Raw genomic sequence first — 26,842 nt, forward strand, 5'->3', positions numbered from 1 at the left:
ATATGGCGCCAAATTCAAATTTCAATGGAGGAATATGTAGCAGCATTACAAATGCCTGGGAAACCTTCAAAACATCAAATAAAATTTTTATTTTGCCCTACACATGTGCCCACTGTATAGTTAAGTTGCCATGAGTTAGGAAATGTAGGAGGGAAGGAGGGGAGCCCCAAACATTTTTTCGATCTTTTTCAGCCTATCACCCATAATATAGAAAAAACGCCAATATAGAAAAATCCCTATCTACTCTATTGCGCTTCGCCTGGTCTGAGGTGGCGAAGGAAGTCTAGCGTAAAAGGTAGTGATCAGAACAATGCACGCGTTAGTGAATTTGCGTAGTTACGTCCGTTGCGCAAAATCGCCAGGCGTAAGGGTGCGAAGTTACACTAGCGAAGTTACGCCAGCATCCGTTAGTGAATTTGCGAAGTAATGAAAATGGGCAACGCTAGCGAATTGACGCTAGCGTTAGGCACTTTGGCGCATAGTGAATATGCCCCAAAATGTCTTAAATAGATCGATAAATTGCAGAGGACCTCTTGTATTTGTCTGTAAAAGTTTACAAGGCTTGTGCTATACTGGGGCTGAAATTGGCCAAAAATCTGCCCCTATGCTTTCTTTATCATTTTTGTCCTGAATCATTACTGCTATAGAGATGCTGAACCTTTAGACTGGTTCAATAAGTTGAGTATATAAAATATGACATTTTAGCCATATCAATTTTTAGGGTTTAGTTCTCCTTTAAGGAAAATTGGCCTGAAAAATAATATTTGTATTTGGATAGAGAATTGGCTGAAGGATATATTGCAAATTAACTGGACCAGTGGACAGGGCCTGTGCTTGACTTTTTAATTTGTTTATTAATGTTCTTGAGGTTGGCAATTTTGTATCAGTTCAACAACTGGGCAGCAAATTGGCAAATTAGGTTGATTAATGCAAGATTATTCACTTTGGTATAATTAACATAAATGCTATTTATGCACTAAACTGTAGTGTGTTGGGGCCTTCTCAATTAAGAAGGATTTTGTGGATAAAACTAGACAACTTTAGACAGTCTCTTAGGAGCTACTAAAGCAAATGAAGTACTGCCTTGGATACAAAAGTGCCTTAACTTGAGAGTTTAAAACATAACTTTTACTCTTTATAGATCACTGGTAAAGCTTTACCTTATGTATAGTGATGGGCGAATTTGCGCCGTTTCGCTTCGCCGAAAAATTCGCGAATTTCGCGCGAAATTCGCGAAACGGCGAAAAATTCGCGAAATGGCGCCGGCGTCTCGTTTTTGACGCCGGCGCCCGTTTTTCCGACGCCGGCGCCCGTTTTTTGCGCCGGCGTCCGTTTTTCGAAAAAAAAATTTGACGCCGGCGAATTTTTGGACGCGAATTTTCGCGGGCGATTCGCGAATTTATTCGCTGGCGGCGAAACGCGCAAATTCACCGCGAATTCGCGCCTGGCGAATAAATTCGCCCATCACTACTTATGTACGCAGTACAGTTTTCAGCCCTTTTCCATAGAAAGGATAATAATGAGCAGTAGAAAGTACAGAGACATGCAAATAAACTGGTAAATGGAATGGAAGAATTAAACTAGAAACGATTATCAAGGATGGCAGTTTTCCCTGGAAAAAGCATTTGCAAGGGCACTTGATTACTCTTAACCAGTACAGTAGAGGATTATATAGACAGTTAATGAGGGATCTTCACATTGAGGGCATTAAGGTTGTGGAATACCCTGTAAAGTGATGTTGTGAGGGCAGATTCTGCTAATGGTTGGATATATAATTAGGGGGAGATTTACTAAGGTTTGAACAGTAAATTTGGATTAGAATTTTCCAAAAAAGTTTTGGTCAAAACTCATAAATTTGAATTTAAAATCACCAACTTAAATTTGAATTTGAATGTGAGACTTACCACACCTCAACCCTGGAAACAGTTCTAATTCAACTATTCGTTACCTAAAACTTGCCGAGTTCATGTAGAAGTCAATGGCAATGGGTCGGCAAAAAGTCTCCAAGTTTTAAATGTTAGATTTTTATAATAATCACCCCCAATTAAATTTCGAGTAAAATTTTATTAAAAAGTAAAAAAACTCACAGGAATTCATAAATTCAAACCTTGATATTATGTCGCTAAGGGGCAGATTTATCAAGGGTCGAATTTTGAAGTACAAACAACTTCGAAATTTGACCATCAAATTAAAAAACTTCAAATTTGAATATTGAATCCGAAGTTTTTTTTAGCAAATTTGGCAATCCTGCAGTCGAATAAAAAAAGATTTTTATCTGATGTGTAAAGACTTTGAAAATGGTTCTAGAAGGTCCCCATAGGCTAACATAGCAATTCAGCAGGTTTAACTTGGCGAACTATTGAAGTCGAAGTTTTTTTAAAGAGACAGTACTTTGATTATCGAATGGTCGAATATTCGAATGATTTTTACTTCGAATCGAAGTTGAAGTAAATTCGAAGTCGCAGAATCCTATTCGATGGTCGAAGTATCCAAAAAATTAATTTGAATTTCACATTTTTTTTACTTAGAAAATTCCCTCTAATTCACTTCGACCCTTAGTAAATCTGCCCCTGAATGTATTAAAATCTATCCATCATATATCATCTATTCACCAATCTAGCCATTCATTTATCACATAAAGATATGGCAATGCTTTTTTATATGGTTCTTACAGAATATGCTTTAAATATAAGCAGTCCCAAGGACAAACTTATGGTAAAAAGTGAGTAACTGTGTTACTGTGAATGCCTTCTCAGCATAGTGTAAAACCAACTTGCATTTGTTTACCTTAGTCACGCCGCTGTGAGTTTTCAAACACACAAAGGGGATACATTAATAGATAAAGTTGAAAATTGCCTTTGATGAGCATAATTAAAATATTACAGTAAGCAGTAATATGTGTAAAATTAATTTATTCCCAAAGGAGACATTTCAGGAATCCACTGGTTTTGTGTTAACATGTTCACTGAGCTGTGAAAATGTAGGCAACAGATTTTAATTATACTTAGTGAATAAATGCATTGCTGAGCTACGATTTCACCCTTACAGGACGCTTGGACAACTGTACACAGCTTGCTAAGGCATACCCAGTCTGGAGTCGCTTGAAGAGTTCCAAAGCCAGAAAGGCTGTATGCAGGGGCATAACTACAGAGGAAGCAGACCCTGTGGCTGCAGGGGGCCCAGGAGGTATAGGGGGCACCATGGGGCCCTAATAATGTATTGAAGAGTAACTCTAATATTATTTTTCTGAAGGGAACAGTAACTTTTAGATACAGAACTGACTTTGACCCAAATCCCATTGATTGTTTACTGTTGGAAATTTTATAGCTCCTTAAGAATTACTGTATAAAGAGCAATCCATTAACTGCCTGCAAATCTCTGTATTCAGTCCTGTGCTTTATGTGTTTGTGTATTCACTACAAGAATATAATGACTTCCATTACTAAAGAACTGGAGGTGTTGTCGGTGCTCAGATTTGGCATGATTTTTCAACCGCGAATAGAAATAATCTTTAACTTATTAGCTGCAACGACCTGCATGCTGAAGAGCCACTTTATTTAATCCCACTCTCAGCATTAAATGGTAAATTACATATTTTTCACCCACACTTGGCAGGTGGTGAAGGGTTTAGGTCCAGATACAGTAAAAAAAATATTTCCACCCTAATCTATTCTTCCTTCAAAGAGACTTCCATAAAGGGTTTTGTACCAGTGTTGCTTTATACTTTATTGTAATAGTTTCGGCACTGCACCTGCTGTGGTACTACAGCTCCCATGAGTCATAAGCTGCAGGGAGATAATGGAAATTGTTGTTTCACATCAGCTCAAGTGCTAAAAGTTGTAAAATATGAAAATATATTTGTGAATATAGAGGTGATATCTTGAAAATGAAAGCTACTAATACATGTATGTTACAGTCATTAATATAAAAATGTATATTCTAAATGGGAAATAATGGGCATGATGGTCTATTTGGTGCATAATCTTAATACAGAGTTACATATTGTCATATTACACTCCATATGTGTTTTGTTCACTTTTGTATTTGTATGTTAAGCCTTTTATGGGTTTTTTCCATTGAAAAATAAATAGTAGCTGTATGAGTTACTATGATAGCATCTGTTGATGAAGAACCAGGTCTTCTTTACCATGTTGAAAAATGCAGTAAGATTGGATAGTCTGTAGGAGTTTCAACTCTGAAGGCACTTCACAATGTCCAATCCCACAACAAAGCTCAGTGTTATAAATAGAGATAGAGAAGCATGTAGTTCTAATCAGATGTGGTGAAAAGTTTTCTACAAGGTTGGGTGAGATGTGACAGGTATATTACAACATTTGTAGCTTTCTGCATTACCTGAAGACAGTAGAATGTACAGTATTAGAAAATGGCACAGAGGATAGTTTGTGCATTAGAAAGGAGGATGAAAGGTGAAGGGACAAAGCATAAAGAAAGGCATGTTGGAAAAGAGAGACACAAAATTAAAAAAGAGAAATTGTAGCAGGGCAAACGTGAAAGCAGAATAGAGACTAGAATGGCTTAAACTAGAGTCCTCCAGGGCAAATACTGAATGCAAATGAAAATGGGGCAAAGGAGAAGAAAAATAGAAGAAATACATTTTGTTGATAAATTGGGATGTAGCATTATCAGTAGTGATGAGTAAATCACATTAAAGTCCATGGTAACATTTTTGTAGCAAAATCCATTAGAGTATATGGGGTGACTTTTTAGTCTACTGCGCAACATCTCTGTCTACTGCGAACATTTTTTGTTGCACCGGACAAATTTATCTGGTGGAGAATTATTGGTGCCGTTCTTCAAAACTTTTTGCCAGCAGCGAAATTCTTAAATTCGCTGCAAAACCAAACATAGTGAAAAAATGAGTTCATCACTTTTTAAACCCATGTGAACTTGTTATTTATAGCAGTGTAGGTATCTAGAGTTGAAGTTGTCCATGTCAAACCAGAGATCTAACATCACTTTAAAAACCTTGTGTTCTTTGGACGGTGGGCAAGAAAAGTTGGTGTATAGTGCACTTTGGAGCAGATTTATTAAGGGTCGAAGTGAAAATTCAAAGTAAAAAAATTCAAATTTCAAGCTTTTTTTGTGTACTTCAGCTAACAAAGAGGCCAAAATTCGAATTTGAAAAAAATGGACTATTTGAATATTGAAATTTATCATGTGCTATCTCTTTAAAACTTTGACTTAGACCATTCACCATCTAAAACCTGCTGAATTGCTATTTTAACCTATGGGGAACATCCTAGAACCTATTTGGAATCATTTGGTAGAATATGAAATATAAAGGTTTTTGGGGAAAATCCTTTGATTTGAATTCGATCTAATTAGCTAAAACTTTGATTCAAACGATTCGAATACAGCCTATTCGCCCAAAGTTAAAAACGTTAAATTTTTTTATAAATTTTGATTGGTCTTTTTTTATTCGAATTTCAAAGTTATGGGAGTTCAAAAAATTTGAATCGTACGAAGCGAAGGAATACTGCATTTGACCGAATTCGATTAGAAGTTTTTCCAAAAAAAAGCTTTGATTTTTCAAAGTCCACCAATTGATTCCAGATGGGTTCTAGGAGGTCCCCCATAGACTAAAACAGCAATTCGGCAGATTTTAGATGGCGAATGGTCGAAGTCACATTTTTAAACAGACAGTACATGATAAATTTTAATAATCAAATGTTTGAATTTTTTTCAAATTCAAATCGAATTTGGACTATTCCCTAGTCGAAGTACAAAAAAAATAGCTTGAAATTAGAATTTTTTTCATTCGAAAATTCACCTCGACCTCTGATAAATCTGCCCCTTAATGTCAGTGGGTGTTTTTCTTGTGGCAACTTTTTTTGGCAGTGCAACTTTTTTGTCCTAATGCATTAAAATCAACGGGTGTTTTTGCTTATGGTGACTTCTTTTTGTCTTGGTGACAATTTTGTCTTGGAGACTGTATATATACAGTATATGTCATGTCTTAAATAGTAATATTAAGTGATATCATTTTCTGAATTGCTGACAGATATCCCGTCCATTTGTGGTCATATATGTTTCATATAATTTCAGCCTTTGGTATCACCTTGTTGTAAAATGCCTATAACTCAGCAAATATACCAAATTACTGATATTTTTCCCAAATAAACATGCAAATGAATACTGTAAATAAAAGTAAAAGATCAGTTAGTTTGCCATGTACACTGTTAGAGCCTTTTCATCTGAGCTTAAGACTTTGATGTATTCCCTTGATCAAACTTCCCAGAGCTGTGTAAAGACAAGATGCTTTTTATTTCAAGACTTGTTAATACGCCTTATACAACATGGCTGCTTATGTTGTTGAAATAGATGAATAGAAAATGAGAACTGTAGAGGAAAGAAAAGCGAAAATGTTTCCGACTTACTAAATCTAGTTTATGAAGTGTCAGATATAAGAGAAGGGAAAACAAGCGTGTGATGCTGAACCAAACCTCCATGCTGTTTAGACAGTAGTGGGGGTGTTTGTGATTTATTAAAATGCGATGCTGCTAAAAGTTTGAATAAAAAAGTACTCCACCTCAAACCTGCCGAGGTCATGTAGAAGTCAATGGCAGATGTCCCGTTTACTATTGTAAGATATCAAGATCTGCGCTTGGTTTCGTACAAGAGTCATGGTTTTCTGCAATAATCAACAAATCTGAGTTTTCAGTTGTCAAATCTAAAAAATCGTTCAATTTGGATTTTTTTTTACAATTTTATCGAGTATTTTCCTGCACCAGATTTTTTCAAGTGAATTTATTGATAAATGTAGTAAACATTTGCACTGGAGTATTGTCTAAGTGGTTTTTAGATTTTAGTAAAAAAAAAAACCCTAGATGTTGATAATTTTTCAGCATCAGCAAGTGTTACGGGTTAGTATTCTTCATGTTTGTTACAGATATCACATGTTTCAGGGGGATTATATTAAGAATGCCATTTATTTTGGGTAGAGATATTAACTGGGATCGAAAAGTTCACTAGTAGATCACAGACTTTGCTCAGTGTGCATATTAATCCTTCCTTTATTAACTTTACTTAATACTGCATAAGTGACCTTTTAAATCCTTTCCATTTCATATCCTAGTTGTTAAACATAAACTTTCAACAATGTTATTTTTTTACTACTTTATTTGAACCAATACTGATGCTGGGGTCCCGGATTGCCATATATACCTTTGAGAAATGATTTCAGGGGACCCTATTGTCTTGCTGAAAGCTTGTAATTACATACAATAAATTTAGTTGAGGTGTGAAGTACTTGTCTTCAAACACAAATACTACAGGCTACTGTGTTGTGTGCTCTGGTGCAGCCATTGGTTGTATATCATCAAATAGGAATTTTTAAGCTAATAGAAAATCTCTAGGATCATGGGTTGTGGGTGTACGTTAGACTCCAGGATCCCAAAATTCTCAGATTTACATTGAATGGCTAAGGCATGCTTACCATGCTGGCTGCAAGCCAGAAGTTGCCATAACATTATTCCATTTAGTAGATTACTCAGCTTTCCATTGATGGTAAGAGACCCATGTTGAAAAGGGAGGAATTTTGACCACCATTACCAAGTATTGATTTTTAGAACATGTAGGGTACCATATGTTTTAGAGTAGTGATGGGCGAATCTGTGCCGTTTCGCGATACGAATTGAAGTCAATTGGCGTCAAAATAATTTTGATGCACGTCAATTTTGACGCGTGACTATTTTAATACGCGTGACTATTTTGTCCAAATGCATGAAAGTTAATGGGTGTCCGAATACTGTAATTTTGGCGCACAACAATTTTGACTCACGACAATTTTATGTGCGTGACTATTCTGACATGCAACCGTTTTTTTGTCTCTGTGGATTTTCTGTTGGTGAATTTTCACCTCAGTTTTGCAAATTTATTCGCTGGTGATGACACGCGGAAATTCGCAGCAAACTCGTCCATCACTATTTAAGAGTGATAAACACTACATGTAAAACCCTAAATTAGTTGCACTAATATTCCTCACTATTAGTGATGGGCGAATTTGATGTGTTTCGCTTCCCCGAAAGATGTGCAGATTTCCTGCATAATTCGCGAAATGGCGAAAAATTTGTGAAACATTGGCAGCGTCTTGTTTTTGACTCTGATGTCCGTTTTTGACGCCGGCGTCCTTTTTTTTGACACTGGCGAATTTTCGCAAATTTATTCGCCGGGGGCGAATCGCGGCAATTCACCGTGAATACATTCGCCCATCACTACTCACTATCCTGTATACAACAGGACTGCCAACTGATTATGGATCATCATACAAAACTATACTTCACAAATTAACTTCATGGTATAAACCAGAGCAACAGGTTGTGAGCTTCCAATACAGCAAACAAAGGTGTAGAATTCCCCATTACCCAGTCTGCAGTGTCTGCTGCGCAAATAGCTGTGAAGTTCGTTATAATTAGAGTATTTTCTTTTCATAGAAGATTGACTTTCTCTGGAGATCAATTAGCCTGCCTCTCAGTTAAAATGTGAGCAGAGAGAGAGAGTTTAACCTGCATATTGATTGATGTTTAAACGCTATTGAGGCTGGCATAATAGAGTGTAATGTAGGCTGCGTCCCACTGTTAATATTTCATGATATAGATTTTCTCATATGTCATATGATGTGACACTTTAAATGAGTTGAATGCAGAACCCAAAATACTGGTCTGTGAGTTACAGCAAGAATTTTCTTTCCATGATTAACATTATTTTCAGGCGGTATTTATTCCATTCTTTATCTGCAGTGCATTCCTAGGATTTTGTTGAATTTAAGAACGTTGATACTTATTTTTTGCCTGTTTGGACAAAAGGTTTAGAAGATTAGAAGACGTCTAGACTTTGTCTCCATATTTAGTAAAGTATTATACTTAGTAGCTTTATTTTTTGTTAAAAAAAAAGTATTGATTACAAAGTGTTACTTGCAATTATATGTTCATATTCACTATTTTGTACTCTGCAGTTCTTGATTTCCCACCCTCTCTGAGTCATGTAATCATGCAAATTCACTCTCACAGCCTGATGATGCTAATTGCATCATCAAGATACATCTCTCACCTCCATTAGTGACAAAAAGGGCAGAGTCTGCCTTTTCAGTTATACAAAGACAGCGCAGAAGGAGCTGATTTACCCACTTGCTCCCAGATACGTAGGCACACAGCATTCCATTTTTGGAGACTTAATGGAATCACACGACAAACCAATTCCAGTATAAATATTTTTTATTAAAGGAAAAGGAATGTCATTTACACTTGGGGGTGCCAAAAGTTAGGCACCCCAAGTGTTTGTATTTACTTACCTGACACCCCGGGCCGGTGCTCCTATCAGCAGAAACCTGCACTGGCCTGGGGTTCTGCCAGCGAGCACCTCGAAGCGATCTTCTTTTCCACTATTTCTCTTTTAAAATTTCCTAGGGCAGCCACATGCACAGTAGAATGAAATAGCTGGCTTTTTCCTTAAATTTGGCTTTTGCACTACTGCGCTGCAGCGAGAAAACAGAAGTAGCAGAAAGATGATTGCTCCATGGTGCTCTATGAAAGAACCCCAGGCCGGGCAGGTTTCTGCAGATAGGAGCACCGGCCAGTAAGTAAATACAATCACTTGGTGGTGCCTAACTTTTGGCACCCCCAAGTGTAACAACACTTTCCATCTCCTTTAAAGGCAGCATGGGTTTGTTAAACAGTATTAATGCTTGTATAGATATAGATTGCCTATGAAGAACAGTAGCTTCTCTAACAATTGAGGGCAAGGTATATGATATTACAAAGCTAAAAAATATTTCTTAATTTAAATTTAATACCTAATTTAATAGCTACAATACCTAATAATTTACCTTAGTCCCATTAAGAATATAAAATGCTTGCACAATTCTAAATTGTAAACCAAAACTGAATCTCTTCCTGGGTTTTCTTGTATGACGTATCCTTGATGGACATACTTGGCTATCATTTATGAATCATTTGCAAATACCAATTTATTGCTTAAGTGACCTCCCCAAGTCATTAATGAGCAAGTTAAATAAAAGTGGCCTCAATACAGATTCATGTTGGGCCCATAAAAAAAACTCAAACTCAACAGCATTACTAAAAACAGACTTTATGGCACATCCTGCATGGACAGAATAAGCCTTCATAACTTGTAATTATGTGCAAATATCTGTGGCGGAACTACCGGGGGAGCAGGGGGTGCGAGCGGGCCAGGGCCCGCACCCCCTCAGGGCCCCCCGGCAGTGCCGCAAGCCACTGAAATCCCCAGTAAAATCAGCCGTACAGAGGGGGGCGGGGCCCGGCTGCACATCACGCACCAGGGCCTGCCCCCCTCTAGGAACGCTACTGGCAAATATTAATTAGTTGCTTAAAATGACTTCCCCAAGTAATTAATGAACAAGTTAAATAAAATTGGCCCTAATGGAATAGGACCCTGTGAGACCCCACTAAGAACTCACATACAAACAGCATTAGAATTAGTAGACCTTAGTTTGAAATCTATTCTGGTGAAATATTCGACTATCTAATCTATTATACAGAATGCTTGGGACTCCATACCTTAAGTCTGCTAGAAATAATTTAAACATTATATAAACCAAATGAAATTGACTGTAATTGACGGTAATTAACTGTGTTTGTTGTCCCTTCTACTTAAAAATGTGTTAGGATAGTATGATGCTGTATAAATAATAATACATATTAATTCAATGTTTTATTAACTTTATGAATACATTTTTGCAGGATTGGCACTAAATAACCAGGAGGTCAGTGATTTTTTTTGTCTCCATCATTTCTTTTTGCTGCACTTGTGGTTTTGGGAGAAGTTTCTAGCAAGGGTTTTTGTTGTGTGTGGTCAATTGCATTTTCCTAGAATTTTCTAAACTCTCCATCTTGGCAGGCTCTACAGAGATTTTTTTAGATCTTTTTTTATACTCCATGTTGGAGAAAAGCCAGGCTTCTTGGAGCATGAATACCACATCAGATCACCTTAGGGTGGGTCTTTCAGGGAAGCAGACCGGTGCTCTAGCTTCTCCTACAGTCTTTGGCTCGGCAGTGTCAGAGAAAGTGTTTCAGCAATTTTCATCTTCTCAGTCTTTTCAAGTCAGCCCTTAGATACCTCCGAATCTGAGGAAGAATTTGGTGAAGTTTCTTTTTCCTTCTCATCAAGGAAATCTTTTGAAACAAAAGAGTGATTTCCTTATCTTTCTCTTAGGGAAAATGCTTGGGCTTATTAAATAACTAAGGAAAAAGGTTGTTCCCAAATCTGCTTCACAGGCTGCTCTTGATGATTCAGGGCTTCTTTTGCTGACTGTCAGAATTTCTCAAAATTCTGATGTCAGGATGCAGGTAGAGGTAAACCAGCCTCCTTTTTTGGAGCATCAGAAAAAACAACTTCTGATGCCTGGGTAAATAAGTATTATTAAAGAAACCTACATAACATTTCACAAAGCTCCACTTCAGTTCTTCCATAAGGTCACATACAAAAAGGCAAGAGGCTTCGGAAAAAAAGCATTAAAAATTTTTTACTTATGAGTCCTGGAGCTGTTTACAATAATCTTTCCCATGCCCAAACCAGGTGGCAAATCCAAATTAATAATATACCTAAAGTTTCAGTAGTAGTAATCAGGAAAGAGAAATTCTGCATGGAATTGCTGGAGAAAAAACAATATTCAAATTTCAGAGAGCTCAGAACTCCTCACTTAGCCATAGTGTGGGTCTGGTCAGACAATTCCACAACTGTTTCTTAAATCATTTGTCAGGGAGAGAGAGACCAGTCATCTACTCTTCATGATTGACGCAGTGACCAGAAAATAATTTAGCTCTCTTCAAGGCAGTCCATGTAAAGGTACAGAGAATTGTCTGGCAGATCATCTCAGCAGGAAAACTCAAGGAGAATGGGAATTGAATGTGGTATTTCTTTATATAGTTCAAATGTGGGTTCTTTCCCAGATCGATTGATGGTCAGTGGTCACCAAATCCAACAAGAAAAGAAGAAATGCCAAAAATGTTGCTCACTGAGGAAATGCACAACCCAAACATCCTGGATACAATGGCAATTCCTTTGTACTTCAAAATAGACTGTGGGAAAGACACAGGCTTCTTTCTTTCATTCTGTCTTTTTAAGAAAAAAAAATTGCAGTTAGTAGGACTGTGTCAAACCTTCTGCACTTGCAGCTCAGAGAAAAAAGGCATCCTCTTGGGAACTGTATATAAAATACGTGGCAGAGATTTCTGCTGAAAATAATCCAGCAGATCGATACACATCTGGATCTGTGCCATTTTTCTTGTGTTAATTTGTGTTCACCCAGCTCCCTGATGATAACGATTCGTGCTTGGTGTATGCCGCTAAGCAGTTTCTAGAAAGAAGGGCCTGTCAGGCTGATCTCATCTCCCTGGGATTGGCACAGCTTCAAAATAAATTCATGAATAAGCACAAATCACGTACACTGGAGATTGCAGAAAAAAATCAATTCACCATCATGAGAAAGTGACCACATTTATTTCAGGTCCAATTATTTTTCTGCTGGTTGTTAATGGTCTTTTTTATATTTTCCTTTTCTGGTTTTGCAATATACAATATGATGCCGTGTTACAATGCTAAGTAAATGTCCTATTAATACTTTGTGATGCTGTGTGGATATATAGCATGTTACTGCCATTTTTCAATGACTTAAAAAAAATATTTGTTATTTGGGTCACCATATCTCATAATGATATAGATTTCCCTGGCTTATAAAGTGCCAGTTAACTGGTGCTATGCATAGAATATATATCCCTATATCATATTAACTTGCAGTGCAACATAATATTTATATTTGTACTATTTTCAGATTTTATAGAAGGTGGCAATCTGTCTTACTAAGTAAGAGATTGACTCTTTGAAGTTCGCTTTAGTTTATTAAATGACTATTGACCAATTGCACTTTTATCCTGTAGAAGCAAATATTGGAACTGATGTTATCTTTTGGACATTGGAGTCACTTGGGATTTATATATTCTTATTTGTATAGCCATTGTTTCATGTTTTGTACAGAAAAGTAAACTATAGGAGTAGTGATGGGTGAATAAATTCGGCAGACACAAATTTGCAGTGAATTTCAACATTTTGCCGCAAGTGAAGTGTTTCGTGAAACTGAGATGACAATTTGCGGGTGAAAACCTGCCACGTCAAAAAAAAAAAAAATGAGTGCATTTGGACCAAATAGTTGCGTGTATAAAATTAATTATTATGATGCCCATTGATTTCAATGCGTTTCGTGAATTTTTCTCAGTTTCGCAAATGTCGATGTAAATTTGCGAATTTTAAATAGGAGCAATTATTTCAGGTCCAGAAAGTAGTAGGTTTATACTTTAGATGTAGGAATAAGAGATCTTAGAGTTTAGAAATTGGCTATTTTTCTGGAACCTGCTTCAGTTAGATGTTATTACATTACAATATGTCTGGAGCAAATTTCAAATGAAAAAACTCTCAAAACGGTGATTCCTCTCACTCTTCTTAACCAACATCTTTCATAGCGTTAATCAATTCAATTCTTCTCTGGAATTTCTTCATCTCAATAAAGCCCTTAAATACTGGAGTACGAAGAACAAATCTTCACTGTATATAGATAAATGCCAGAATGCAAAGAATGACCCGCTCCTCTTACTCATTTTAATATAGGACAATATTTTGTTTGCCTTTGCTCCTGTTCACTGCCAGTGCTTGCTACAACTTATTATCCAAAAGCTTATTATCCAAATGCACTCCTAGGTCCTTCTCCATCAAGGATTCATCTGTCTTTGTCCTATTAAGGGTATAAATAGCCTGCATATATTTAAACCCCCATGTGTATAACCTTACATTTACTGACATTGAATCCCATCTGCCACAAGATCCCCTTGCAAGGATGAAACATACTTTCTGGATTCACATTCTTCTGCATGGTTTTATGTTTTCATAATGAACATTTTAAATAATGTTGGGCCCAGTACGGAACCCTATGACATACCACTTTGAACTGTAGTCTTATTAGGAAATATACCACTGACCACAGAGTTTATGTGTCACTCTGTCAAAAGCCTTGGCAAAACCTAAGTATATATCTACTTCATCACCTATTAGGGATACGTGAAAAACTTTGCCACTGGGAGGATGCAAATCTGCAAAGATTCACTCATTCCTGTACATGATCTGTCCTTCATAAATCCATGCTGATTGCCACTTATATTACTATTCTCCAAGGCATAATCTATAATTGCCATGCTGAGTCAATAAACATATTAATATCCAAATGACATTAATCACATTGTTCAGCCCTCACAGTCTTCTGAGGTGCACTAATGTGAGCCATTTGGTTTTATTTGAGAGGTCAAAATGAATTGAATTTTATTTAATGTTACAGGTACACCAGATGATAACAGTTAATTTGGAAATTATTATATGACTAATCATGTTACTTTGTGCATGGCCATATTTTAGATGAATGCTTGCTTTCCTTAATACCAAAGCACTCATCCCCCATTTACAAGTGCCTTCATTTAACTACCTCTATCCATAATTCACATGCTTTAAGGTTGCTAGTTGGTACTGAAAGCATAATAATTAGTATGGCTGCTTTGATAGGTTCATTATTCTTGTTTTTTTACACATATCCTTCTAGTACAGTATAGTTGCCTGATTATGTCCAATAGAGTTTATAAGGTCTAAGTCACTATCTTCTGCTAAGTTCTTATCACTGGATCACCAATGATTATCTTTGATCTGTTACTACACCCCTGTCCTCAATGGCTGCAAGTGCTTGCAACAATATTTCTTTTAAGTCTTTAATATGCATTGTGTCAGAGCCAGGCATTGGAAGATACTATTTATCTTGGCTGTACATGTCATACAGGTTTTATTTTCTATTGATTTTATCTTGGATTGACATTAACTGTGTTGTTAACCTTTGTAAACAACAGGGACCAAGCTGTGTATCATGTTAACAGGATGGTTTTATGGCTTCTAAGCTGTTGACCTAGCACTATAAAGCAACTGATGGCAGATCCCTGTATTCTAGTCTGTTTTGCGAAGTACAAAATATCTTATTATTTTCCTTAAAAGAAAAAAGGTTCCTGCTCTCTGTTTTACTCCTGTCTTCCCTCTTCATATAAAGATGTCATATTGCTCAATCTCTCTTTCTCATGACCAAATTATTTTTTAATTATTCTTCATTAAGCCACAACATCAAGTCATTAGTCCATCAATTTGACAAACAGATCATAGCAAAGTTTTCGTTTTTTTTTTGTGTAATGTGATGCGCAATTTGACTCAATATAGCAATTATCATTTACACTATAAAGTAGAATTTAAGCTTGGGATTGGGAGTGTATTGATACAATATCTCCTTTCCATTGCATTCTTTTACATTTATATGATATGGCAACAGAAGACATTTACTAATAAATATAGTCAAGGTTTTAGAATTTAATTTTAAGTTCTTGAGTGAGCCATTATTGGTTCAGGCATGAGGGAAATATGTTGCTGCGTTTCACAGAAAAAAATGGCCATAGACTCTAATTGATAGTTTTGAAAAAAGTTTTGTATGGTTTAAAAATGTAGCACGGTGTGAGAAATTGTTGCATGACAAAATGTGAATTGCTGTTCTTAGCAAATTTTTGGCAAAGCGATATGGGTCAGATTCACTAATCAACTAGCTATGTGTTTAGGGGCTGTTGCTGTTTTTATTTTTGTGTGCTCAGAATGAATTTATATGTGAAAATAAGGTGAAAACCAATGAATTTTGTATGTTCTAATTAATAAAAATTATTCTTAGGGTGATATCATTGACCTGTTATGGAAAACAGTTGTGGGGGAGCCATTAGCAGTCAGCTTCTATAATAGACCATTAAATTGTGCTGCTTATAGCATTAGGGATATTTTTTTTATATTTGGTTATCTGTATCTCGGATGATCCCATATGATCATAATGTGCACTCAATAACTACTGCTCCTGTCAGAGGCAAAGAGTTGCAGTTGAATGCCATGCTGGTGGGCATATGATTTAGACATGAGGGTTCTTTTGCATGCCACCCCCTTGCTAGACTTTTGTCTTGCAAAAGGAAGATGTACTAATGCAAGGTGCAGCCAACCATATACTTACTACTCGCTGAAGGCAAATGTCAAGTGCATGCTCCTTTGAGTATTGCCTATAATGCTAGATTTTCTGTAGAAAACTAGATTTTCTACCTGGTGCAAGGTGAACAGTATTACTGCACACAGAGATGTAAGTGCTGAAGTCATTGAAGCACCCAAAACTGCTGTTACCATCTGTGTTAGTTCAGCCTGCTCAAGGTGCAGTATGTAGTGATAATAAGCACATGGTGCATTACTCCATAGTGCCTGAATCCACTTGTGCTTCTGACCTTCACTTACTGACTCTAGCTGAATTTAGTTTTTTGTTTTATAACTTTTTAATTGGAAATTTCAGCATCTAGCTGGTTGCATATCCAATTTACTTGTGAATAACTCAAATAGAAACAGGAGATCCCTGAATAGAAATGTAAGAAAGGTAATTTAAAATTAGAACCAACTAAATCGTTACTAAGAAGAGGTTATTCTATGACATACTTAAAGGTTAACTATGCATTAAAGCTCTACTACAAAGAGTATTAGCTTCAATGGTCAATGTTGTTCTTTGACTTTGATTTCAAAATCTATTAGGAAATATTCGAGACCTGATCTTAAAAGGAAATAATAGTATATTAATTGTTAATATTAACAATGCCTCAGAAGAGCACAGTGAACAGAGGATCTACCATATGGCCATAGCTTGCTTCATTAAAAGACTGTGCTTTATTTTGATCTCCTCTATTTATTTTTCTCATTGGGGACATATTTCTTTAATTGTTGTGTTCATTTTCTCATGTCTAATTGACAAAGATTCCAGATGGACTAAATCTTCCGGATTCAGTATACAGTGGGAAGTGTTATGGACCATTTATTTGCTTATTAACAGTATCTATGGCTTAAGAACTTTTTCATGTAGGAACAGATATCAACTCAGATTTAAGACATGTTGCTGCTACTGGTCACAGCATGATATGTTTCAAAAATCAAAATGACTATATATTTTTGAAAACTAATTATTTAATTGTAAGGTTTAAGACAACTAAATAAGAGAGTTCCATATAACCATGGCCTTGCTATGGATTTGCAGTAGACTTTTTCTTTAATAATTTACACAGATATTTGCAGATGAACTCAGTTTATTGATAAGATTGTCTTATCAAATACCATTTACTTTTCTTTTAGCCTAGTATAGAAATCAACATTTTAAATATGGCACCAGAAGTATGGAAAATGTAACAATATGTTGCTACTATACCCACATTGTAAAATGTATACTAAGATGTTACTCCTGTGACTCTTCTCTGACACCTGACTAGTGCAAAATGACTAAATCAAGAGTTGATTATGATAGTATTTAGGCCTTATTTAGCAATAAGAAGAGCTGTACATCACCCAAGAAAAAATGAATATTCAAATATTTAAACCAATACATAATGTAATAAAATAAATAAATATAAAATAAATAAACTTTTAGAGATTAAAATAACAAATATCATATTTGTATTTCTTCACAAGGACTAAAAAATTGGGTTCATTATTCTGTTTATAATGATAAAAACATTACATTGCTTGTGTTACAAAATACTTGCCTTTTTTTAAGTACAAAGGTTTATTTTTCTTTGAATTGAATTTCTTTGAATTTCTTTTCCTTCAAACTGTGGGCTTGATGGATTCTTATCACCTGCAGTTTAAGACTTTTTGGAGCTGGGTTATACCCATAGGAAAAACCAATGCATAATAACCTTAAAAACATAGTAAGGACATGCTAATCAATGTTTATTTGACAAGTCAGTCAACCCTGTAGGTGTTTTTCAGATGTTGCTACTCAAATTATAATTCCCAGCATAGCTTTGTTTAGTAGGCTTCAAAATGGCAGAGGCTATACAAAACTGAATATTCTTCGAACTGCACCGAAACATTTGTATAAAGCAGCAATATGTCTTAATGAGAAGGATAAACATTAAAGCATTACATTAAACATTTTTTTATTGCAAATCCTATGCAGGTATGGGACTGTTATCCAGAATGCTGTATTGCCTCCAATAAGGATGAATTGTATCTTAGTTGGAATCAAGTACAAGGTACTAATTTATTATTATAGAGATGAAGGACATACTTTTAAAAATTTCAGTTTATGATTATAATGGAGTCTATGGGAAATGGCCTTCCGGTAATTTGGAGTTTTCTGGATAACAGGTTTCGAGTTTAAGAGAACCCATACCTCATAATAATTTCTAAAATGTAATAATTGTATCAATGAATTTTATGATTCTGGTTTCTTTGTTACATATCATTATGTTAATATAACTTGTTTAAGTAGATTTAGTTGCAAGAAGACAGCCAGTAGTAAGATAGTGTATATATAAATATATAAGGATATCAAAAAAAGGTCCGCACACACAGGACTTGGATAAAAAAGAAAAAGTGTAGTTTATTCAACGTTTCGGCCCAGTCACTTGAGCCGTCCTCAGGACTGGGCCGAAACGTTGAATAAACTACACTTTTTCTTTTTTATCCAAGTCCTGTGTGTGCGGACCTTTTTTTGATATCTGTATATGATTGTTTTCTTTTTTCCAGCACCGAGGCATCCATTTTGTGTTCTGGGTGCACTGACCCCATGCTGTTTATAAATATATAAGGATATATAAGAATTTGTTTTATTTGGTTTTCTTATTTCTATCCTAATTTACTTTAATCTTTTCTTAATCCCTAATACTTTAAATCCACTAAGTATTTAATATTTATAGTATAATAATGTGTTTTTTCCATGTACTATATTAATTTCCTTCCAGTAATGTTTATGTTTTCGTACCTTGAGTTCGCAGTAAATCCATACATTTATTTTGCAGATAAGAATCTTTTTGCCAAATTGGATTAACATAAAATAGGATCATAGATTTATATTTGTTAATGGCACATTTGTTCCTGCAGGGGGCATCTTTGAGAATCTGGAAGGACCCACTGAGCAGCTTGCAAGTGCAGAAGAGCAAGCCTTCAAGTTTTCAGCAAGCGTTATCAACAGAAACCGAACATTGTTGCCAAATACAACATTAACCTATGATATTCAGAGAATTAATTTGTACGACAGTTTCGAAGCAAATCGGAAAGGTTAGTGCAATATCTATTTTCGAAAAACACACACACACTAGGAGGCACAATTATTAAAGTTTGAATTTTGAATTCATGTGAGTTTTAAGTACAAATCAATTTGAATATACTCAAAATGCGACTGGGGTTTATTTATAAAAACAAATTAAATATCTAAAACTTGGGACGAATATTCCGGAACCGAAAACTTGAATCTAATCCAACTAAACTCAATTCGAGTTTTTTCTCAGAAAAAAACATGAATGTCAGTATAAGAAGGCTACTAACATGTCCAAACTGGTCCCTGGACCTCTCCAATTGAATTATACATGAACTTGGCAGGTTTAAGGTGGTGAATAGTCAAATTTGAGTGGGCCAGAGTATGATGAATCTCAAATTTCGAATTTGAATTAAAACTTGAATCGAGTTTGGATAATTCACAATTCAAATTTGATAGTTTTGACCATAAAAAAAATAAAACCACAAAGAAGAAAGTAGTAACCCCACACTATCTGTTTACTTTATTTGTCCCAATTGCTATAAATAAAATAAATTAAGTGGAATGTATAAAGTGTTTAGTGCTTAATAGAAGTGCAAAAATTAAATACACAATTAATTGCTAACACACAAATTAATCCATTTTTAGTAATTTCAATTAATTCATGAATTCATCCAAATAATACTTATATTCCAATTAATAATCAAGATTATCAATTCATTAATTAAAGTGCCAGTGCGTGTGACGTATCAATTGGATTATAAATTCATCCACAATCAATTAAATTATTAAATACAAATCAAGTGTAGTTATTTGAAAAAGTTTTGTATAAAATATTAAATAGCATTTCATGAGTTAAAAGATTGGAAAGTGTTTTCTTTCATAACAAAAAATTTGAAAATTCGAATTTTCAATTTGATTCTTAATAAATCTGCTCCTTAAAGTTTACGACAGTCATATACATTGTAGTAAATTTCAGTTACATATATTGATTTGGTACAGCTTACTGATGTCACATATTGAAAGCACTATGTTCAAAATACATGCAGAAATATGCTGCCTTGCTGTAGCTTCCCATTATTTAGGGAACAAAACTATTGTTAAGCTCATTTTAGACCACAACCACAGACTCTTGAAAGTAATTGAAATGTACACCATTCCTAGGCTAATCAATGAAGTTAGCATAGTTGGTCTTATTAAAACATCATTTTAAAAATGAATTTGATCAAAATTAACTGTGGCCACAATTACATTACATTACGTACATTAAGTACGAGAGAGTCACAGACATCTCTGTGTAATTTCGTGAGCATGGTTGGTTCTTGTTTGGAAATAATCCTAATCCTCTGAATGGTTAGATAAAATTGCATTGTGGTACATCTATTTTTCAGCCTGTGACCAGCTCGCTCTTGGAGTAGTTGCCATTTTTGGCCCATCTCATAGTTCCTCATCAAACGCAGTTCAGTCTATCTGCAACGCACTGGAAGTACCACACATCCAGGTCCGATGGAAGCACCACCCACTAGATAACAGAGATTCATTCTATGTTAACCTGTACCCAGACTATGCTTCTCTCAGCCACGCTATACTGGACTTGGTTCAGTTCCTCAAATGGAGGTCAGCTACAGTTGTGTACGATGACAGCACAGGTACTGTATGATAATACTACAAAGCTACTTGTTTCCTGGGGAAATGTATATAGATATTATACCACTGTCAGGCACACAAATTACACTCGGAACCAGAAAGAGCCAATGGATATTTTGTTTCAGAACTAGAGTAATAATAATAATAATACAGTGTTCTGTATATAACTGTACATGAAGCCCTTTCATTTGTTGTTATTACCCACTATTTACATACAGTAGATAACAAGAGTGATTTTATAATTTAAATTATTCCTATTATTATCCTTTTATTCCTTTATATTGCTTTACAGAAATTGTGCATCATTGACATTAGTCCAGCTCCAGCTGAGCTTACAAGCTAACCCATCTAACATTCAGATCTAACAATACATATTAATTTGCACCAAACTGACGTGCAAATCAACATGAACTAATGGCAAAAAATGTGCCAGTGAAACAAAAGATTCATTTGGTATCAGTATTTCTTTTGGGGACTAACTAATTTCAGTAATGGGTTTTCCCTAAACCACTGCTTTGAGTTAAAGAGAGCATACATCTTTCATAGAACAGAGCACAATATGCAAAGTGCACCTTTTAGGGGTAAATGACCCCTACATTCTATTTTGTACCCTCTGACTCCCAAAGTAGGCATCCCAAGGCATTCACCCCCACAAGAGCTATGTCAGTAATCCTATAACGGAATATGGCTAAATAAGCTTTATTTTATATACTGAAGGCATTGCACCAGCCTAAAGCTTTGGCTTCTCGATAGCTACAATGATCCAGGACTTCAAACTTGTCACAGGGGAAAGTGTCTGTGACACTCAAATACTCAGTGGGCTCTGAGCAGCTGCTGAGAAGCTAAGCTTAGGGGTCTTTAAAAAAATTATCAAGCAGAAAATGAGGTTGGCCTGTAATATAAGTTGATGCTACAAGGCTGATTATTAAATTCTGATAGTTGCACTGGTTTCTGTGATGTCATGTAGTAATTATCTGTATTAATTACTAATAAGCCTTATATTGTGACATTTCTATTCTATGTGGGTGGGTCCCTAAGCTCAGTAACTGTCCGCAGCATGTGCAGTGAATCAGAAGAAAAGAAGATGGGGAGCTACTGGGGCATATTTGGATGCACATATATTCCCTGCTAAAGGGCTGTGGTTCACTTTTGCTGGTACAGAAGCCCAAAACATAATTTATAGCCCACTTCTTTAGTTGAGATTTAGTTCTCCTTTAAACAATGTATTTTTCCCCTAGGCCTTATTCGTCTACAAGAGCTCATCATGGCACCTGCCAGGTACAACATCCGCCTGAAAATTCGTCAACTTCCTCCAGAGTCCGAGGATGCTCGCCCTCTTCTTAAAGAGATGAAGCGAGGCAGGGAATTTAGAATCATTTTTGACTGCAGTCATACTATGGCCGCTCAAATACTCAGGCAGGTGAGTGGTCCTTAGTCCTTGTTTTGGCATAGGTTATAATTGTTCATACCACCTTAGAGCAGGTCAATACCAAACTAAAACTTACACTCAAACTAACTACAATTAACACTCAAGAACACAAGTAGCAAGCAACAAATAATTTGTTCTGATCTCATCTTTTCATAAATAATTCACAGATACTTGAATTAATATTTTACAAGGACTTTTCAATTTTTTCCATTAACATATCTGGCATCTTTTTTCAAAGACCTTGTAAGAGTTTTAATTTTAATATACTGAATGTCATTCATTAACAAATGTTATACTCCATCCTTCGTGCACGCCAGTATGAGTTAAATCAATATTGAACACAGAGGGTTCCCAAACGGCATTGTTTAATCCTGTAATTGTTTATTGCGTTAAGTGTTCTACTCCCTTCAGTATTTAACTGCTTATATGGATTACAGAATGTTTACCTGCAAGTAATATTAATACCAATGATATTACCAGATCACTGTAAAGAACATCTTGTAAATCTGAGACGACTATTTACTAAAATCCAAATTGTACTAATTATTTTATTAAAACAACTTTGACCAAACTCCCATCCACAATTTTGCCTTTTGTATCATTATATTAATCTGAAAAGAGTCCATAAAATCATGAAGAAATCTGAATCATATGATGTTTTTGGATTTGGTGCCCGGGGTATAATAAATCTCGAAAAATTTGAGGTTTTTTTTCCAACAAAAAAATTGTGTTTTCCCTTTCAAACTCCGACCAGAAAAATTCCGACTTTAGTAAATAACCCCCTTAGTCTCACACAAATTCAGTTTTCTAACATTATAAACAAAATGAACCGATTCTTCTTTTATTACAGAGCCAACCTTTTACAAAAATTTTAGTAGTGAATATTCACCGATGTGCAAAATTATCACAATAAAAGCATGTATAAGCTAAATTAGGCAAAACCCAGTATTTTGTATTATAATATGTGCTTTATAAGTGTTGTTGACTAAATCTCAAGTTAATGACAAAACAAGTTATAAGAGACAAGGAGGCCTGTTGTGTTAGATGGTGTGTATGTACTGCAAAACAAATTCTGCTGACATTGCTACTTACTAAATTGTGTTTGCAACTACATGTTACCTTACCTTCCACCCCCTTACTTCCAGCTTTTGTCCCACGTGTTGTCATATTAAAAAACTTCATCAGAGTTCATGCATAGAAGCATATGTAGGCATACACAGGATTCCCAAGAAAACAAGGGACGTCTTATTACGCAAGAGAAATGACAATGAAAATATAAAAATATGAAATGACAGTGAAAATTACAATGTTTACTTAAATACAACCACTTTGTTTTGGTAAGATGTATAGAGGGTAATATTAGGTAGACATAATATACATAATGGTAATGTAACATTGTATTTGCCCTACTCTGAAGGTATTTAAAGGGATTCTGTCATGATTTTTATTACATACTTTTTATTTCTAAATTACACTGTAGCTGTTTCTAAATTTATTTTTGTAGCTGTAATATTGGTGTATAGGCAGCCATCCTAGGCCATTGTGCCTGGTCATGTGCTTTCAGAGTGGTGGGACTTGGGTGCTTTAACTTTTGAGTGTTTTTCTCATATCTACCATTAGGAGTGGTATGAGAGCATTTTTAGCAATGCAGGTATCAGGGAGTTTTATTAAAAGTAAAAAACATTACAGAAAATAGTACAGGTATCAGGGAGTTGTTACCTTGCCTTCCCATTGTTCTGTTGATAGGCTGCTGATGGGCTGCTGGGGTATAGGGATGTAGCGAACTGCCGATTTGGTGTTCGCGAACACCGGCAAAAAATGCGAACGTTCGCGAACAGTTCGCGAACTTCGAACACCCGCTAAAATCGTTCGATTCGAACGATCGAAGGATTTTAATCGTTCGATTCGAACGATCGAAGGATTTTAATCGTTCGATCGAAGGATTTTCATTGGAATCGAACGATCGAAGCCATTCGATCGAATGCTTTTCATTCGATCGAATGCTTACAATCGTTCGAACGAATGGAAATCGTTCGATTTTTAGCGGTCGAAGGAATTCGAATGGTCGAATGGTCGAACGATCGAACGCGAACTCAAAATGCGAACGTTCGCGAACATTCGGCGGACGCGAATGGTCGAAGTTCGCGCGAACTAGTTCGCGGGCGAACAGTTCGCTACATCCCTACTGGGGTAGGGATGATCTCACTCCAGCTTGCAGTGCAGCAGTAAAGAGTGACTTAATTTATCAGAATACAATTCTCATGGCTGGGGGCACCTGCAAAACTAAGAACATGTAGCCCCACATCAAACTTCAAAATGAAATATAAAAAATATGTTTTGACTTTTTGAAAAACAGAGTGCAGAATTCTACTGGAGTAGCACTATTAATCTGATATGACAGAATCCCTTTAATAATGCTGAATAACCTTGAATTTGTTTTTATCATGTACAAGTAGCAGTCTCTTCAATGTACTGTATATGTAGACTTTACCTTAAACATAACTGAATAGTAGTAGTGTGTTTGCCCTACTCTGAAGGTATTTAATAATGCTGAATAAGATGACACCTATTTACAATTTGAAAAAATTGACCTATTTACAATTTGAAAAAAAAGTTTATTGTTTTACAGGTAACAAATATCAAGGTGTAGTTAATTAGAAAACAATAGATTAATTCAGCTTTGAGACTACTGTAATATTTATGATGATCTTTTTGCTATTTATTATGCAAACCCCTTTTTCTCCATTACACATTTAACTTCTATTTAATGCACAATATCTTTCAACAATTATTAACCAATGCAGTAGAAACTATACACTTCTTACCTTTTCTTCTTTTGCTTAGGCTATGGCAATGGGTATGATGACAGAATACTACCACTATATATTTACAACCCTGGTAAGTCTCTGATTGTATCAAAATCTCTGATTTCATTGTGAGTTAACATTGTGAGTTTTGAAAGAGGAATGTACAGTACGGGGCACATTTACTATTGGTCGAATATCGAGGGTTAATTAACCCTCGATATTCGACCGTTGAAGTAAAATCCTTCGACTTTGAATATCGAAGTCGAAGGATTTACCGCAATTCGTTCAATCGAACGATCTAAGGAAAAATCGAATCGAACGATTCGAAGGATTTTAATTCATCGATCGAACGATTTCCCTTTGATAAAAAAAATACTTAGAAAGCTTATGGGGACCTTCCCCATAGGCTAACATTGGTGCTCGGTAGGTTTTAGGTGGTGAAGTAGGTGGTCGAAGTATTTTTTAAAGAGACAGTACTTTGACTATCGAATGGTTGAATAGTTGAACGATTTTTAGTTAGAATAGTTCGATTCGAAGTCGAAGTCGTAGTCGAAGGTCGAAGTAGCCCATTCAATGGTTGAAGTGGCCAGAAAAATCATTCGAAATTCAAAGTATTTTTTATTCTAATCCTTCACTTGGGCTAAGTAAATGTGCCCCGTCATGTTTATGGGATATTTTAAGTAATGACAATCCAGTTAGCTTTTACTGACCTAATAAATACATGTAGCATATTGATGTAGACAATTATCCAATATCCAAGATTTTAGTGGCCTGTTGGCCATGTTAAGAATAACAACAAATCTTGTCAAGAAATCTTAGTAATCTAACATACTAAAAAGATCCATATTATATCAGAGAAAGTCCAGTTTGAGTTTTTTTTATCTTTGACAGTTGTGTTGTATCCAATTAAACAGTTGTGAAAACATAATAATAAACAAATGATATGCCTCTCCTGTAAAAAGGCTTACATTGTAATATTTTAGCTGTTACTACTTTGCTTGCTTGACCCTATATATCCACCCCCTTCCCTCACTTGCAATACAAGATTTGTATTTTGAGTGTTATTGGTGGAAGACATCCATCCTGAATTTTCTGTAGAAAAATGAAAAATAAATAAAATAAACAAAAAGTTGAATAAAAATTCCAGCATCTTAGGATTGATGTTGGCTTTTACTATATTTTTATTTCCCCATTAGTGATAACATGTTAACCTTTTTCTGAAACCTACCCACACCATGACATCTTAATTGGCCAATGATGACTCTGATCACAGAGACGTGTGCTTATACAATAGAGCTCAATGCATGTATACCTGATCAGAAACTAAAGAGCAATAAAAACAATTATACCCACCTTATTCAGTTAGATAAAGCAAAGATCATATATGAAGTGTCTAGAGCACCATGTAATAAAGTTGGGATCACCCTGTTTTTTGCATTATACTCAGGTATCAAGCCATTTTCTAAAGATTACATTCAGGCTCACAGATGTGTGGCTAGGCCAGTACTAATAACTTCACCCTGCCTCTCATACTTTACTCTCAATGACAGTTATTATCCAAGTCGCCTCCCCAAATTATGTGGGTGCAGGATGTGTCCTATGATCTGAAACATAAAATATACACAAGGGACACAAAGCTATTGAGTTTTGCTTAAGTAAAATTGCATTCACAATATGTAATTTAATCCACATCCGGTCCTCTCACAAAAGCAGGTCCTTGTGTATTACTATAGCAATTTTTGGTCAAGTAAGGTGAGAAGGCTTCATAAACTGGTGCATTGCATGAGT

General features: G+C 35.6%; 1 protein-coding gene across 1 annotated transcript in view; it reads left to right on the top strand.

Moving 5' to 3' along the window:
• Positions 1-26,842, top strand: part of grik3.S (glutamate receptor, ionotropic, kainate 3 homeolog S) — a 228,697-nt gene that overhangs the window by 102,303 nt on the left and 99,552 nt on the right. Inside the window, exons 2-5 of the mRNA XM_041584018.1 lie at positions 19,018-19,194; positions 20,563-20,820; positions 22,057-22,238; positions 25,092-25,145. Of these exons, the coding sequence (XP_041439952.1) occupies positions 19,018-19,194; positions 20,563-20,820; positions 22,057-22,238; positions 25,092-25,145 (671 nt within the window). The remainder of the gene's footprint in view (positions 1-19,017; positions 19,195-20,562; positions 20,821-22,056; positions 22,239-25,091; positions 25,146-26,842) is intronic.

The sequence above is a fragment of the Xenopus laevis genome, chromosome 2S (genome assembly GCF_017654675.1).
Source record: "Xenopus laevis strain J_2021 chromosome 2S, Xenopus_laevis_v10.1, whole genome shotgun sequence".
Classification (NCBI taxonomy): Eukaryota; Metazoa; Chordata; class Amphibia; order Anura; family Pipidae; genus Xenopus; species Xenopus laevis.